The sequence below is a fragment of the Bactrocera tryoni genome, unplaced genomic scaffold, assembly GCF_016617805.1.
Source record: "Bactrocera tryoni isolate S06 unplaced genomic scaffold, CSIRO_BtryS06_freeze2 scaffold_351, whole genome shotgun sequence".
Classification (NCBI taxonomy): Eukaryota; Metazoa; Arthropoda; class Insecta; order Diptera; family Tephritidae; genus Bactrocera; species Bactrocera tryoni.
Genome location: NW_024396062.1, coordinates 289,767 through 304,841, shown reverse-complemented (window position 1 = coordinate 304,841; position 15,075 = coordinate 289,767). Strand labels below are relative to the sequence as shown.

General features: G+C 36.3%; 1 protein-coding gene across 2 annotated transcripts in view; it reads right to left on the bottom strand.

Annotated features, from left to right (window-relative positions):
* LOC120781141 (loricrin-like) overlaps positions 1-15,075 on the bottom strand; it is a 79,307-nt gene that overhangs the window by 13,037 nt on the left and 51,195 nt on the right. For both annotated transcript variants that reach the window (XM_040113273.1, XM_040113274.1), the window contains 2 exons: positions 2,443-2,751; positions 1,015-1,185 (listed from right to left, as the gene is read on the bottom strand). In XM_040113273.1, the coding sequence (XP_039969207.1) occupies positions 1,015-1,185; positions 2,443-2,527 (256 nt within the window). In that variant the 5' untranslated portion in view covers positions 2,528-2,751. The remainder of the gene's footprint in view (positions 1-1,014; positions 1,186-2,442; positions 2,752-15,075) is intronic.

The following is a 15,075-nucleotide window of genomic DNA, read 5'->3' as shown; positions in this document are numbered from 1 at the left end:
CGAATAGTTTTGGTCCGCATCGGATGTTATGAACTAGGACAATATTTGGTTACAACAGGATCACGCCAGAAGTCACACAGCGAATGTCATAATCGATTTATTTAAAACCAAGTTTGGTGGACGTTTTATCTCAGGAAATGGCCCAAAATTGGTCGCTTCGGTCGTGCGATTTGTCGCCGTAAGACTATTCCCTGTATGGTTATGTCAAGTCGATGGTCTATGCTAACAAGCCAGCGACAACTGATGAACTTCGTACGAATATCGAACGTGAAATTGCAGCAATATCGGCCGAAATCTTTTTGAATGACGAACGACGGATGGCGAAAATTGGGTTCAGCGTCAAGTCTTCTGCAAGCATTCCCGTGGTTTCCATGCAATAGAAATCGAGTTCCATACATAATGGCATCCAATGTACTTTCATAAAAATAAAAAAAAATCATTGATATCGTTTTATTTAAAAAAAAAACTTTTATAGCGCTCTTATTGAAAGACCCGTTAGTTCGAGAAAACGTGAAGAGAGCATTGATATGTTTTTGTTTTTTTTTTTTTTGAAGCTGTAAGTCAATATTTGACACTTTAGATACTCAAATATTGTTGCGTGTCTGTCTTAAGTATTCGACATTTTTATTTCAACCAACTGATTTAGTAAGAGGAATTCATCGCAAGACCAAAATAATTGAAGTGGTTCTTTAAAATATATATTTTTGAATTATTTAAGCCAAAAGTAGGGCCTACAAGCGATATGTTAAACAAGTATGTAGGTCTTCTAGGAGAATGAAAGAGAATACTAATTTTAATTATCTCTAAATTGATCTTAAATATTTCTGTACTCTTTTTTTGAGACTTTTATGAAACAGATAAAACTTTCATTAATTCCCAAAAATCAAAAATAAAATAAAGTAGCCAAAATCATGCCTTGCGGTTGACCTACAGGTACTAAGATTGAGCATCACTTCTGCACCAAAATAAAACTAAAAGAAAAGTGAAAATAAAATAAAACAAAATGATAATCACCTGACGGATTAACTGGCGCCGACGACGAAGAGCTGGAGCCGGACTTCCTCTGACATTTCGGGTAGCTGCCGCAGTCCTTGCCCTCGCGCTGCGTGTAGCTGCACGAGTCGCTGGTGATGACGCACTCCTCACTGGGCAGACAGCCAATGTCGTTGCAGCCGCGTCCGTACTCTACAGTGGCGCGACAAAGCCGACGCCGACGAAGTCAGTGTGGGTAGGCGAGTGTTTGTTTTTTATAACGAGACAGTCGTTGTTGTTGTTGTGATTGTTGATTTGATAACATTTGCAGGACAAAAATAAAATTGATACAATAAAAAGTGAAGTAGAGAAAAATATAAAAGGACAAAATTAAATACACAACAGTAAAAGAGGAACTCAAGAATGGGAGTAGAAAAAAATGTGATTGTGTGTGTGGGTGAAAAGGAGAATGAGTGGAGAGGGAAGGCAGTTTGTTTTGTGTGTGTGTGGGATGTGTACTCGTGTTTGGGGCCGAGTGTGCTGAGCATTGCGAATGGATAATAAATAATATTATGACATGTTGACAACACTGACGCGGGTGAAAATTACTCAAATATTTACAAAATGTTGCGGAAATTGATGAAAATGTGTAAATGCGTGAAATATGTTTTGCTGTGAGTGTGTGTGCGTAGGGGTGTATATGTGTGCTTATTTGTGCTAAAATGTTGGTTGGTAATGTGTGTATGTGTGAAACTGTTTGTGTGCACGTGACCGGATGTCTGTTGAAGGGTTCTTTGTTTGTTCTACACGCTCGAGTTGTTGTAGTGGGTAGGATTTTCAGGATTTCAGGCAAAAGTGAAAAGTGGTTGTTGGTGATTTGAACATTTAAATGGTGATGAGACATGAGAAATGGTAAACTCCCTGAACGCGTATGAGAAATACATACTTTTGAAAGTTTTAAAGACTTAAACATTCCGGAGAGTTAGTATGCAGCAAAAGTAAGGAAGTAAGAAGCGATTTAAACGGCGAAAAAGTTGTTTTAATTAACTCAGACTATTTTAGTTATAAAAAATTATGAAGAAAATTTTTTCTTTTCCAAAAATATATTGAAATAATTTTTTTTTAAATTTTCAAAATTTTTTCGAAATTATTTGAATTTCGAAAAATCATTTTTTTTTTTGTTTTCAGTAGTAATTAATAAAAATAACATTTTCCCGATATTTAAAAATTTTTTTAAAATAATTTTTACCAACAAACAACTTCGAAATGCGCTTCTCCCCCTCATGTTGCATACCACATTGATAATTTATTGAAAATTTTCTACTGAAACTCATGAAATTTTGTTAGTTTCAGGAGATCTCAAATAACTTTAATGTAATGAAATACTCAGTGGTGCTGAGATGAACACTTAACGACTTATAAAACTGTTTAGGTGCTTCACTCGCATTTAGTTCGTAATTTCGTACATACTTGAGAAGGAGTTGACGCTGTTAACGACGCACAGCAGCAATAAGACGCCGGCAGCAAGACCAGCGGTGCCCATTCTCGGCCACATCTTCGCCTAACTATGCTCCAAGTCGTTGTCTTTTGCCTGCTAGTTTTCTAGTTTTCCTTACTCCGTTCGGTTTCCTCTCGATTGGTCGACCACTTTATGCTCTGCTGCTTCTGCGGTCGCTTTGACTTATTACTGCAGCTTCAATATATCTTCTGTCAAATATAGCGACTCGCTGTCCCACACTGTTGAAAGCCAGCAAGTAATATAGCCTGATTCTATGCGTTCTGCAATGAAGAGAGAGCAAATATATTTCTGTTAAATTAGATGCAATGAAATATGAACATCAAACAAATAAGGAGAGATGGAAAAATATTCAGAATGTAAACACAAATCTCCAGCAGAATGAAAAATGCGAAAGAATACTGGAAATGGCCAAATAATATGAAGCTCTGTTCGGTTGTGCTTCGCTTTATACTTTTTGGCAGCGCTGTTATTTACTTTTGATGTTGTTATTGGAGTTCGGTTTGTTAAATATTTGCGCTGTCGCATGCGGATGGCTTTCTTTGTTTGCATTTCTATTTGCACATATTGGTATGACACTTTGACACGCTGCCTTATTTACGATTGCGGCACTGCGACAAAGCAAATTAATGAAAAAATTTGATTTCTCTGGAATACAAAGCGACTCTCATCACTGCGACAACTGTCAATTCGAGTTTTTCGAATATCTCCGCAATAAAGCCACAGTTCAAAGATAACAGGATCTTGTTTTTTTTTTTAGTTTTAATTTTCTTAAATATTACAAATATATAAAAATCGTATTTGGCGTTAATTTTGCGTGAAGCACTGAATTAATATTTAATTTAAATGCTGCATTCGAGAACAATTTTTTTGAATGGTATAAACATTTTGCTGGAATATACTGGAATATATTTATATTATATACATATATTTTTTTATTAAGGAGTTACATTGGTTCACAGTTTGCCAAAACGCGAATCTTTATTTTATCGTATTAAATTCTACAACACCTCTAGAATATTGTCATAAATTTTCAAGTTGATCCGCGTAACAGTTTCGAAAGTACAGCCTTGAGAAATAGTGCGCTCGAGGCTAGTAAGACTAAATGTGACGTCTTTAAATGCGTTTTTGTCGAAACTGTGTTTCTGAAGTCGGTTGGAAAGATTTCTCGAGTCAGTTTTTTCCTTCGTCCATGTTCTAAGTTTAGGGTTCAACTAAAACACGTATTTCTTTTAACTTAGATGATCCTGTGAGGAGATATCCTGCCAACAAATGGAATAGCCAAGTTTAAAATATTTTATTCCAAAAATTTCAGAATTTCTTTTTAACAGTTTATGTTCGAACAATTAAAAAATTTTAATAAAATATATCATTTTTTATATGAAAAAAAAATGTTGAAAAAAGGCTGTTTTTTACCCGAGGAAACCCATGTAACTCCTTAAAATAGTATTCCAGTTTGGAAATTTGACTTTTTTCAAATATTTACCCCTAAAAGGGTTTTTCAAAGTTTAAATTATTTCCGAAAATATAGTGGGTTTAGTCGCGTGGTAACTCTATGAAACTTAACGCAAAGCTTTAGAGGCGTTTTTATTGAAGCTACATTTTTCATTCTAATTAAAGGACTCACTTGACATATGGCAGAAATATTCTTTAAATATACCACTATCTCATTAAGCAACAAAAAAAGAGAAAAAATATGAATTTAAAAAAAATTCGACATACTTAAAAAACTAAGTAAAACTAGTAAAAATGATCTTTAATTTTTGACTGGTCGCCATTTTATTAAAAAAAAATAGTTTTCAGTTCTACAACTTCTTGAACGATATTCGTGCTAACCAAGAATTAATTATTGTTTTATTTTTCAGATGACCTCATGGATAGAAGTCTTGGCGATGAGAACGCGGCATTTTTCCCCTCTTCTTCAAGGATGCATAATTCAATAATATTTTTGGTTTTGAAATTAATTTTGTATTTTCTTCAAATATAAATAAAAAAAGAATAAAAAATGGATTGTAAAAATATTAAATGCATTTAATATCAATTGCCTAAAAGTGCCTCTAAACGACGGTACCCCTCAATGAATTTTTAATTTTGCGCTGCAAAAATTTTTGTTTTTTTTTTTACAATTTTTTAGAAGATATTAGCTGCTAGGACACTACTGGTGCTCTCAAACATCATTTCATATAATGGAATGGAGAATTTAAGGCATTTAATTTAAAAGCTTTGAGGATATTATAATTTGTGAATAATATTACTGTTTTCTACAGTGAGCTGGACACAATTTGGCAAAAAAGCCATTAATTCAGAAAATGTTATGATTTTTTCAAATATACTATATAATGAACCGCCACACGTTATAATAGAATAATAATTCATAATTATTTTGAATCCCATCTAATTTGAAATAGATCGGAGATAAGTCAGGATCGATTTCATGGGAGAAAATATTCAAAGCCGGAAAAACATGATAACTTCGGTTGCGCCGAAGCTTTCACGCAAAAACTTGATTTTGATGCCAAACGTTCAGTCTGTATGGCAGCTATATGCTATAATGGTACGGTATCGGCGGTTTTGATAAATGTGTAGCTTCTTGGGAAGAACATAAAATGGGAAAATTTTTCTGATTGTTATCTCAAGAACTGACAGACAGTCGTGGTTGTATCGACCCAGCTCGTAATGCTGATATTCATATTATACACATAATCCATGTCCTTAAAACTCCTGAAATGAAAGCAAGTGATAGAAGTTTGTTCTCTTGTATTCAAAGCAAACGACATGTAATGTTCAAACTATTAATTTTACTACTAGAAAACTAGAATACCCCAAAAATACAAAAAACTCACCCAAATATTTTAAATAAATTTTTTTTAAAAAATATGTCATTAAAATTCCTTACTCGCGACTATTTTTTCTGTTGTCTAACTTCGAGGAGGTTTAAAAAATATCTGTACAATTTTTAAAAGCGGTTTTGAGTGTATAAAACCAGTGTATAAAAGCAGCAGTGGTCTATACAAATCATAGAACAAAAAATATTATTTTAATCTATTTAAGAATTAAATGTATCTATAAAGGTATCAGACCTCCTATCACAAAGAAAAAAATAATAACTATAAAAACGAATTAAAATTATCAAATAAAGCAACAGGAAGCTAATTGTTTTCACTTCGCATTAAGCATCCGGCTTATTCATATACATACATACACATACAAACACACAGAAAATTACCACAAAGTCGAAATTGCGAATATTAAGAGCAATAACTATTTAATTTTATCAAAAAATATAAACATTTAATGTGCACGATTATTAGCGTATAACCAAAAATACAAAAACACAACGCACGTGGCAATTAAACCACACCTATACTAAGAAAAACCCACAATTAAGCGTTCGATTGTGTGTGTGGGAGGCAAAAATAACGCTGATAAATGACTTTGAGCGTCAATGGCCACCGAATATTCGGCAATTTTCGGCAGAACGCTCACAAAAAACCAGGCTTAATTTTGCCTAATGCCGGATGAAGGTATAAGCTGCTTGTTGTTGTTATTGATTAAGCGTGAAAATGGGAACGAAACAAAATATCGGGTGATTTTTTAAGAGCTTGATAACTTTTTTTAAAAAAAAAACGCATAAAATTTGCAAAATCTCATCGGTTCTTTATTTGAAACGTTAGATTGGTTCATGACATTTACTTTTTGAAGATAATTTCATTTAAATGTTGACCGCGGCTGCGACTTAGGTGGTCCATTCGGAAAGTCCAATTTTGGGCAACTTTTTCGAGCATTTCGGCCGGAATAGCCCGAATTTCTTTTCGGAAATGTTGTCTTCCAAAGCTGGAATAGTTGTTGGCTTATTTCTGTAGACTTTAGACTTGACGTAGCCCCACAAAAATAGTCTAAAGGCGTTAAATCGCATGATCTTGGTGGCCAACTTATTAACGGGTCCATTTCTGAGATGAATTGTTCTCCGAAGTTTTCCTCAAATGGCTATAGAATCGCGAGCTGTGTGGCATGTAGCGCCATCTTGTTGAAACCACATGAGTCAACATTTAAGTGAAATTATCTTCAAAAAGTAAATGTCATGAACCAATCTAACGTTTCAAATAAAGAACCGATGAGATTTTGCAAATTTTATGCGTTTTTTTTTTAAAAAAAGTTATCAAGCTCTTAAAAAATCACCCGATATTTTAGCATGTTAATTGAATCTGTCGAAATGCCAATGCATTTGGCCATGTGTATTAGGCCTAATTATATACTTTGACAAATGATTGCAGATAACGTTTTTTCTTTCTTGTGGCTTTCGATTGAGGCGATCGAGTGTTTGTTGTAATATTTAAGGTACGAGAGTAAGGTTAAACAATTGTGGTAAGAAGCTTTGCTGAAAACATCTAAAAATGTTTGGAAGCTTACTCAGCTGAGTTTTAAATGCCGAGACTTCATTCAGTCGCTTAATTTTTATTTACGAAATTTTACAGAAGAAATTCTCAAAAGAAAAAATTATTCACTAAGTAACTTTTCAAGCTTTTGGGTTCACTTAGGACTTAGAATTTTTTGTGAAGCAATTTCTTTTAGACAGTGGTGTGAAAAATCCTTCAAAAGTTAAAAAAATGCTTTCAAAAATAAGTTCGCTTCGGCATTCTTCTTTGTGGAATATCGGTTATTAGTGTGTTACCGATTACTCCATTCAGAAGACATTCAGTGTGTTTCTACCAAACATCATCTAAATTACTCCAATTACTTCACCACAACTGTACAAGTATTATATGTATAAGCTAGCACATGTCGTTGTTTTCTATTTGCACTTCGAAGTATTCTTCGCCACAAGTGAGTATGTGACCATAAATTGTTGCTTTGTTGCGGCAGCAGAGCGCATTCGCCCGGCCGCAGCTGTTGTTCAACTAAAAATGCCCGGAAGATATGCACAAGTAGGCTATAAGCAATTTTCTTGGCTTATTTGCATCCACATCCGCTGCCACGGTTGCCTTGCCACTTAGCTGCTGCTGACAGGAAACGGATGCAAACTCTTCTACAAATTCACTTAAATGTCATTTCGGCTCGAAGCATCTCCCGTTACGGCGAATGTGTTGCACAAATTTGTTTTGTTTCGCATCTGCTGGTGTCTGCTGCCACATGGTTGGGCCTTCGCAAAAGTTGGCAGCGCATAGCTTACGTGCCGCAGGCAATAACATACGAATTTCGGAGTTGCCAAAAATGCAAGGCATTGCTCTGGGGAAAGGAAATAGTTTTGGGAAAAATAGGTTTTCTAACTCTGCTATTTCTTTTTTAATACTCTAAACGTCATATGCTAAATTTTTGCAGGATTGTTTAGAAGTTTTTTTACATATGGGCTAGTGAGTTTCTGGTAATACTTGAACTTATATACACATATATGTATGTACAATATATAATAAAACTAAATTTTTTCGAAAATAATATGTTTCTAATTGCTTTCAATTAACTTCTCAACCCAAACTAACTCGAATTGTTGTTCAATATCTTCAACAAAAGCAGCTAAGCGGCAAGTTGAAGACAGAAAGAATTTGTCAGCTCTGAAAGAAAAGCTCAATTGAGCTGTTGGAAACTCTCGAAGATAATTAAAAGCATTGCGACAATTTCCTGCTTTGCTCTTCGTGCCAATTTAGTGCGCTCTTTTGTGAAACTTTTCATCCGCAACGAAATGAAAAACGGACAAGGTGTAAAGCGGACAGTGTGATGGACAGAAACCGCTCAGTTTAATGCCAGCTTTAACGAGTAGCTGAAAAAAAAGTTTACTTATTTCACTTTGACTCTGCACTCTTTTCTGTTTTAGCAGCGTGTTATTGATTAGAGAGAAGAACTTCAGTGTAGCCCTCCTTTGAGGCCTACAAGAAGTTGCCAAAATTTTTATAAAAAAAAAGATTATTAATAAATTCGTGTAAAGAAAAAGAATATTTTTCTGAAGAGGTCTTCAGTTTTGTTTCGAAGAGTAGTAGATATTAGCGTGCGACACGTGGTATGAGTAATTTAAAAACAAATTAAATGGAGGAATATCACTATAATAAAAAGAAAGATAATTATTAGAAACATGAACCCCTTCAAAACAATGTGGCGACCGGAACATACTCTTGTAGGTGATCTAGTGACCAGAGCGTACTAAAATTATGAAGGGAACAATTCTCCAGGGGGCTGAATGGCAGCAGAAGCATAACGCCAGGATAAGGCGAACCCGATTCCCCAAACAATGATGATGGAGCAGACGTTCCATTGCCCGACAATGAAGAAGTTCGCAACATAGCAATTACCCGTCGAAAGAACAACAAAGCGGCGGGACCGATGTATTGTCGGCCGAGCTATTCAAATATGACGACGAAGAACTGATAAGGAACGTGCCTCAGCTTCTTTTTAAAATATGGTCGGACGAAAGCATGCGCAACAATTGGGATTTAAGTGCACTCTGCCCAATCCACAAAAAGGGAGATCCCACAATCTGCACCAACTACTATGGGTATAAGGTTCTATCGAGCGTATTGTGTGAAAGATTAAAGCCCACCGCCAACAAACTGACTGGACCTTATCAGTGTGACTTTAGACCTGGCAATTCAACAACCGACCAGATATTCACCATGCGCCAAATCTTGGAAAAGACTCGTGAAAGGAGAAGCGAAAACACACCATCTCTTCGTCGATTTCAAAGCTGCTTTCGACAGCACGAAAAGGAGCTGATGCCCCTGCTATGTAAACTGTCGTTGAGCAACACCAAAACCTCCGTCAGGATCGGGAAAGACCTCGCTGAGCCGTTCGATAACAAACAAGGAAAAACATGCAGAACTTAATGGAGTAGACACAATCTTTTATAAGCCCTAACATTCAAAAGAAGAGTGTATGAATATATCATAGTGAGTGAAGCAACTTTTGTTATTGTGAAAAAATGGTTAACAGTGTGGTTCCCATGTTGAAAAAATATTGCTGCTTTTTGAAGAGAAAAAACATAATTGCAGCAAAAACTACGATTGGTGACGAGATTCCGGACTTTGCCTCAGGAAAATTAACCTTTTGGATGACCGTAAAGTGAATATGTTCGAGTTAGCAAGCGCTCTATGGATATCAACATGAATATGTTTAACATATAATTCAAGAAAATTTGGGTATGAGAAAGCTCAGTGCAAAGTGGGTGCCGCGCGAGCTCACTTTTGTCCAAACACAATCACGAGTTGACGATTCGGAGCAGTGTTTGAAGAAGTTCAAGCATAACAAACCCGACTTTTGGCATCGATATGTGACTAAGGATGAAAAATGGCTCCAACAGTTCACTCTGAAGTCCAATCTGCAGTCGTCCGGTCATCCGAGTGGACTGCACACGATGAACCCGCTCCAAAGCGTGGAAAATACAACAGTCAGCTGGCAAGCGTATGGCGTCCCTATTTCAGATTGCGCATGGAATAATTGACAACTTTAGACCAGGAAAACCAGGAAAAACGATCAACAGGGATTATTATTTAGCTTTCTGGGATCATTTAAGCATTGGTTTAACTTTAATTGCTTCCGCGTTCAGCCCCCAGCGGTAGAAAAGAGCTGGTCGCCGAAAATGAGGCCTATTTTGAAGCAAAAGATAAATCGCACTATAAAAGTGGTATCGAAAAGTTAGAGTGTTGCTATGATGAGTTTTTCAACCTTGAAAGGAAATATGTTGAAAAGAAAAAAATGAAAATGTGTTTTACTGTACACTCTATTTAAAATAAAGTATCTTCCATGTACTAGAAGACCCGAAACTCTTCACAATTTCAATCAGTTGTTGAAAAGCAACTTTTAAATTAAAAATTTAAATATATATCTAACGTATATTATATTACATTAATATAAAAATATATTGTAGTTTAAACTATTACCTAATTAGCATAACAACTTTTCCATTTTTATACACATTTCCCAAAATTTCTTCATCAAGCTGCGCAGCTAATTTGCGAAAATTATCAAAATCAACCAAAAATCATTGAAGAATTTCACCAGTGCCACCACTGAAGTTTTGACAACAACTATTTCAACAAGCCCACAGCAATCCAGGAGAGTTTTGCTTAAATGCACAAATGATTTCATTCGCACTTGGAAAAGTTTGCCTTGGCATGGCAGTTGCACGGAAATAATTGCCAGTTTCAGTTGCAGTTGCATTGCCATAAAGTTTTGGGCACGCGCAATTTCTTCCTTCCTGCCGGCATAAAAGCTTGAAAGCAGCCGAAAATGAATAAAGTTTGGATTTCCATTTCGGCTCGATGTCCTTACGGCACCGGGCGGCCGGTGTTAATGTGCAGCGGGGATGACGCTCGCGATTTCCTTCGATTTCAATGGTAATTTTGGCAGCGAACTTTGGCTTGACTTGCAAGCAAAGTTATAGGTTCAAGAAAACAGGCCGAGAAATAAAATTGCGCCGAACTCAAATTACTTAGTGGGTTATTGGAAAGTTTGGCGAATTAAAACAGAATAAAAGGATTAAAACATAATATATACCAGCTAAGTTGCTCGGAAAAATAAAGAAAATAACAGTTCATTTATTTATTTCTATTTGCCAGCAAAGTTGACACACCAGAGTTAATTAAGTTTTCAGGAGCAGCGCAGAAAAGTAGGCTACCATTTGATTTCCACGCTCACATAAGCAGCTAAGCTCAAACTCCCAAATGATTATCTTTGTCTGCTTCAGCCTCAGTCGTGTTACTTGTCCTGCTCTTTTGCATGCTTTCCCCGTTATTGCCATTTTCGTTTATTGATCCTTGTTTCCTGCATCCTTGCGCAACAACAATGAAACTTCGTTCCTTTATTGCCATTCGCTCTCAATCTTCATTTGATATATGTGGAAAATATTTTAATTACTTTGGATATTGGCAGACGGCAGCCAGCTGCAGCACACAGCAAGCGCACTTGACCGACCAACCTGCCGGAGATGCACACACGTGCAGAATATAGATGTGTGGATGTGGCAAGATTGCCATCATAAACACTTTAGCATGAACACCTTCAGGAAATGTGACAAATTTTCTTCATCCACTCGCACGTTGCTTCCACCTGCACTTCTCCCAATACTTGGAGTCCTTTTCGATTTCGCTTTGTGCTCATGTGCACAAATGGGTCTGTGTATGTGTGTGTGTGTGTGTGTGTGAAAGTCTAAGAATGTGTGTCAATTATGCAAGCAGAGCATTCTTTCGTGTTTAATTGCTTTCGATATATTCACCTGCGCCGACACACCCGCTCTGACTCAGGCAAACTCCTTGCTTGGAGCATTTCGCTTGTGAAAAAGCCGGCTGAAATATGTCTTACTCACACATGCACAATAATGGCTGCAGCTTAGGTATGTACAGGGAGGCATGTAAACATTATTTCGTGTTACATAACTCGTAAATTCGAATGAAATGTCAAATAAAATGCTTGCGTACTAAATTCTAAGCCGAATTCTTTGAGAAGGACGCTGCAGGTGGTGAGCAAATTTCAAATAAATGTATTATACATATATTGGGTGTATTTAGCTTGTCTTAAATTTCTTACAAAGATGATTCTGAGGACATGAAATGCCACAAATTAGGGTCTTCGCCTTACTTAGTGATTTTTGTGGTTGCTTGGCTAAGTTTTCAAACTATTTTTGGTTCAAGTCCTTAGGGGGTTATATGACCAGTCAGAAGGCCGAAGAAAGCGATTTTTCTAAAAATTTTTTCGAGAAAACTTTAAAATTTATTGATCCGAAAATTATAACCCACATTACGGTATCTTTTGGCTTTATTTTAAGACTTAGTTTTAGTAAAAATATTTATTTAGCTAGGAACTACGGCTGATCGCCGGGAGCTCCACTCAAAACGGACACTATCTAGCAAATAATCGGAGGAATAAGCAAAATAAAATTATTTGACTGAATAACGGTTTTTTAAACCGATTTTTGACCAAAATTTCGGAATTAAATTGTTTATAAAATCGAAAAATATTTATAAACTAAAAAAAAAATTTTATTACTAAAATTATATTTATGAAGCTCGTGTTAAAATTTGAGACAAATCGGCTTAGCCGTTTTCGAATAAGGTTGTTCACTCACTTTGAAACAAAACTTTCCAATTAAAATGCGGGAATTTGTTGAGTTGTTATTGATAGCGTTCCTATTAATCGTCTCACACGGGCTTAGAAGCTCATAACATAGCACACCCTGCAATCCTGGGCGTCATGGATATTCGGCTTTGTCGTCGATTTCGCTGGTTTTTCAGGTTTCACAAACGATTTTTTTCATTTATTCTCTGTCGTAATAAATTGATTTTTTATCTCCTGTCAAAATAACGGCTGCTTTGAAACGTTTTGATATTCCTGCAAATGAAATTTCCAAAGATTTTGCGAGCTCTTCTTATGTTTGGCAACAATATTCATAGCGTAATGCTTTCAGCTCCTCACTTTCAAGCTCATAACGTTACTTGTCTTCCACAAAAACTCACCAAATCTTAAATTATATTGAAGGAAACTGAATAACAACAGCTTTAATTTTTAACACAAACACACATACACGCAGGCAAGTTCAAAGCTGGCATCAAAAGTGTGGGTGACATCATTACAAAATCATCAAATTTTAATTTGTTTCGCCCCAAAAGCGCTACAAAGCAAATTGTTTTTCGGTCATGAGCCTCCAAGTAGACTTTAAAGCACCCCTGCAATGCTCTTTGCACGCACACCGGCACACCGCTTGTTTCCCTGTTTTAATATATTTGCGCTTCAAGTATTTTCAGAGCAAACAGCATAGATTCGTGCATGAGCAGCTCACACACACACACACACATACCTACAAACTCCATATTAAATATATATGTGAAATTAAATACAAGTATATGTGCACTTCCAGCTCTTGCAAATGCTATATTTGAGAGTGTATGTGTGTATGTGTGTGTATTGTTGGCTACGACTGTCTGGGCATTGTTCAGCGTTGCTGTCATTTGTTTGATGTATGTCAGTGCACTTACTGTCCGTCGCCGTTGAAGCCGATGTCGTTGACATTGTTCTCCATGTCCGCCTTTTGCTTTGCTTTGCTTTGTGGCACAACATTTCCAGTGTTTTATGAGATTTTTCGTCATATTTGGCTTTGCCCGTTTGTTTTCGCTAAACTCACACACATATACACACACTCTCATAGCAGCGCTAAATTGCTTTTGTTAACGCTTGTTTTGCTTTCATTCTCTTATTTCTGACATTTTCCTTTCGTTTACTCCATGCAAGTGCTTCGTCTTCGATATGCAAATGCGCTGCCGCGAAGTTCACTACACGCCAGAGGGAGGGGGGGAGAAGTGCATAAAAGTTTGCCATAAGAAAAAATCGTATGTCACTCTCCTGTTGTGTACATGTATGTGTGTGTGTGATTGTTTGAGGCTTCTCATATCTTGTATTTAGTTTGTGCTCATGTCTGTAGCATGCTTTCAGGCGTGGCTTTGCTGCAACTGTGACGACATTGACTCGCGCCGCTGCTGCTGCCATCCATTTAGTCTGTCAGTTTGTGATTCTCGCTTCTGTCAGCTGCACTGAATACACACGCATACAAACACATGTGGTGAGGCAAAGTATAAATGCGGAAAAATTACAGTTTTCAGAAACAAACCATATTTATTTTTTCGTTTTCAATTCAAAATCGTGTTCAATTCGCTTCCTGTACGCTCAGCCTATCCACAATTGGCAGCCTTAGCGGCCGCTCTCCAAATCATTACAGTTCTTTCATTACCAGCGTTTGACAAATTCTTTTTTCTGTTTAATTTTTTTGTTGTTGTCATTTAGTCACTCTTTTATCATCGTCTGTCAATGGCAATAGCTGTCAATTTAGCGCGTTTAATAAGCATTCTCGCATAGATTGGCAGCGCTCCGTTCGCCATCCAAAATCCAAATTGCTATTAGGGCCTATTTGCGCTGGTCCATTCTTCGCCGAATGATTGGCAATTTCAATGCGTTGTAACGGCTGCCAAAATTGCCGAAAACAGGCAGCAATCAGCGTGATTCGGACGTATTGCCATGTCACAGTGGAGCAATCAAGTTTCGTAATAATGAAATGTATTAAGGAATGCCGGCATATTTTAAATGAAAATATAATTTTCGTCAGAAAACGAAATCGACAAGATAATGATGTGATTTGACTACTAATATTATAAGCAATATGTTAGCTTATGTTGAGTTATTTTGAGTTCTGTAGCATGTTCTTGGAGAAATCCGGTGCAAAGATTCTGTAGAACTTTATTAATCGGAAGGATATGCAGAAAAATGCGATAATGTGATGGAAAGTGTCTTAAAAGTAGGAGAGTACATTTATTATAAAGCCAGTTGCTAAGTATAAGAAAGCTTAGCCATCTTATAGAAACGTTACTAATTTGGAGCCATATAGTATGTGTTTTAAAAAAATCTCGCTCACACCTATCCCTCAACAGACACAAGTTATGTAGGTTAAGATAACTAAAAATACTTAAACAATATTAATAAGAACACTCTACCTTATGGCGAAATTTTTTCTTACAATTACCTTTTATGCAGGTGAAATTAATTTAAGCACGCTAGTTTTTGGAACGTAACGATAGATATAATAATATCTTTAATTCTGGGGAACGTCGCTCAGAGGA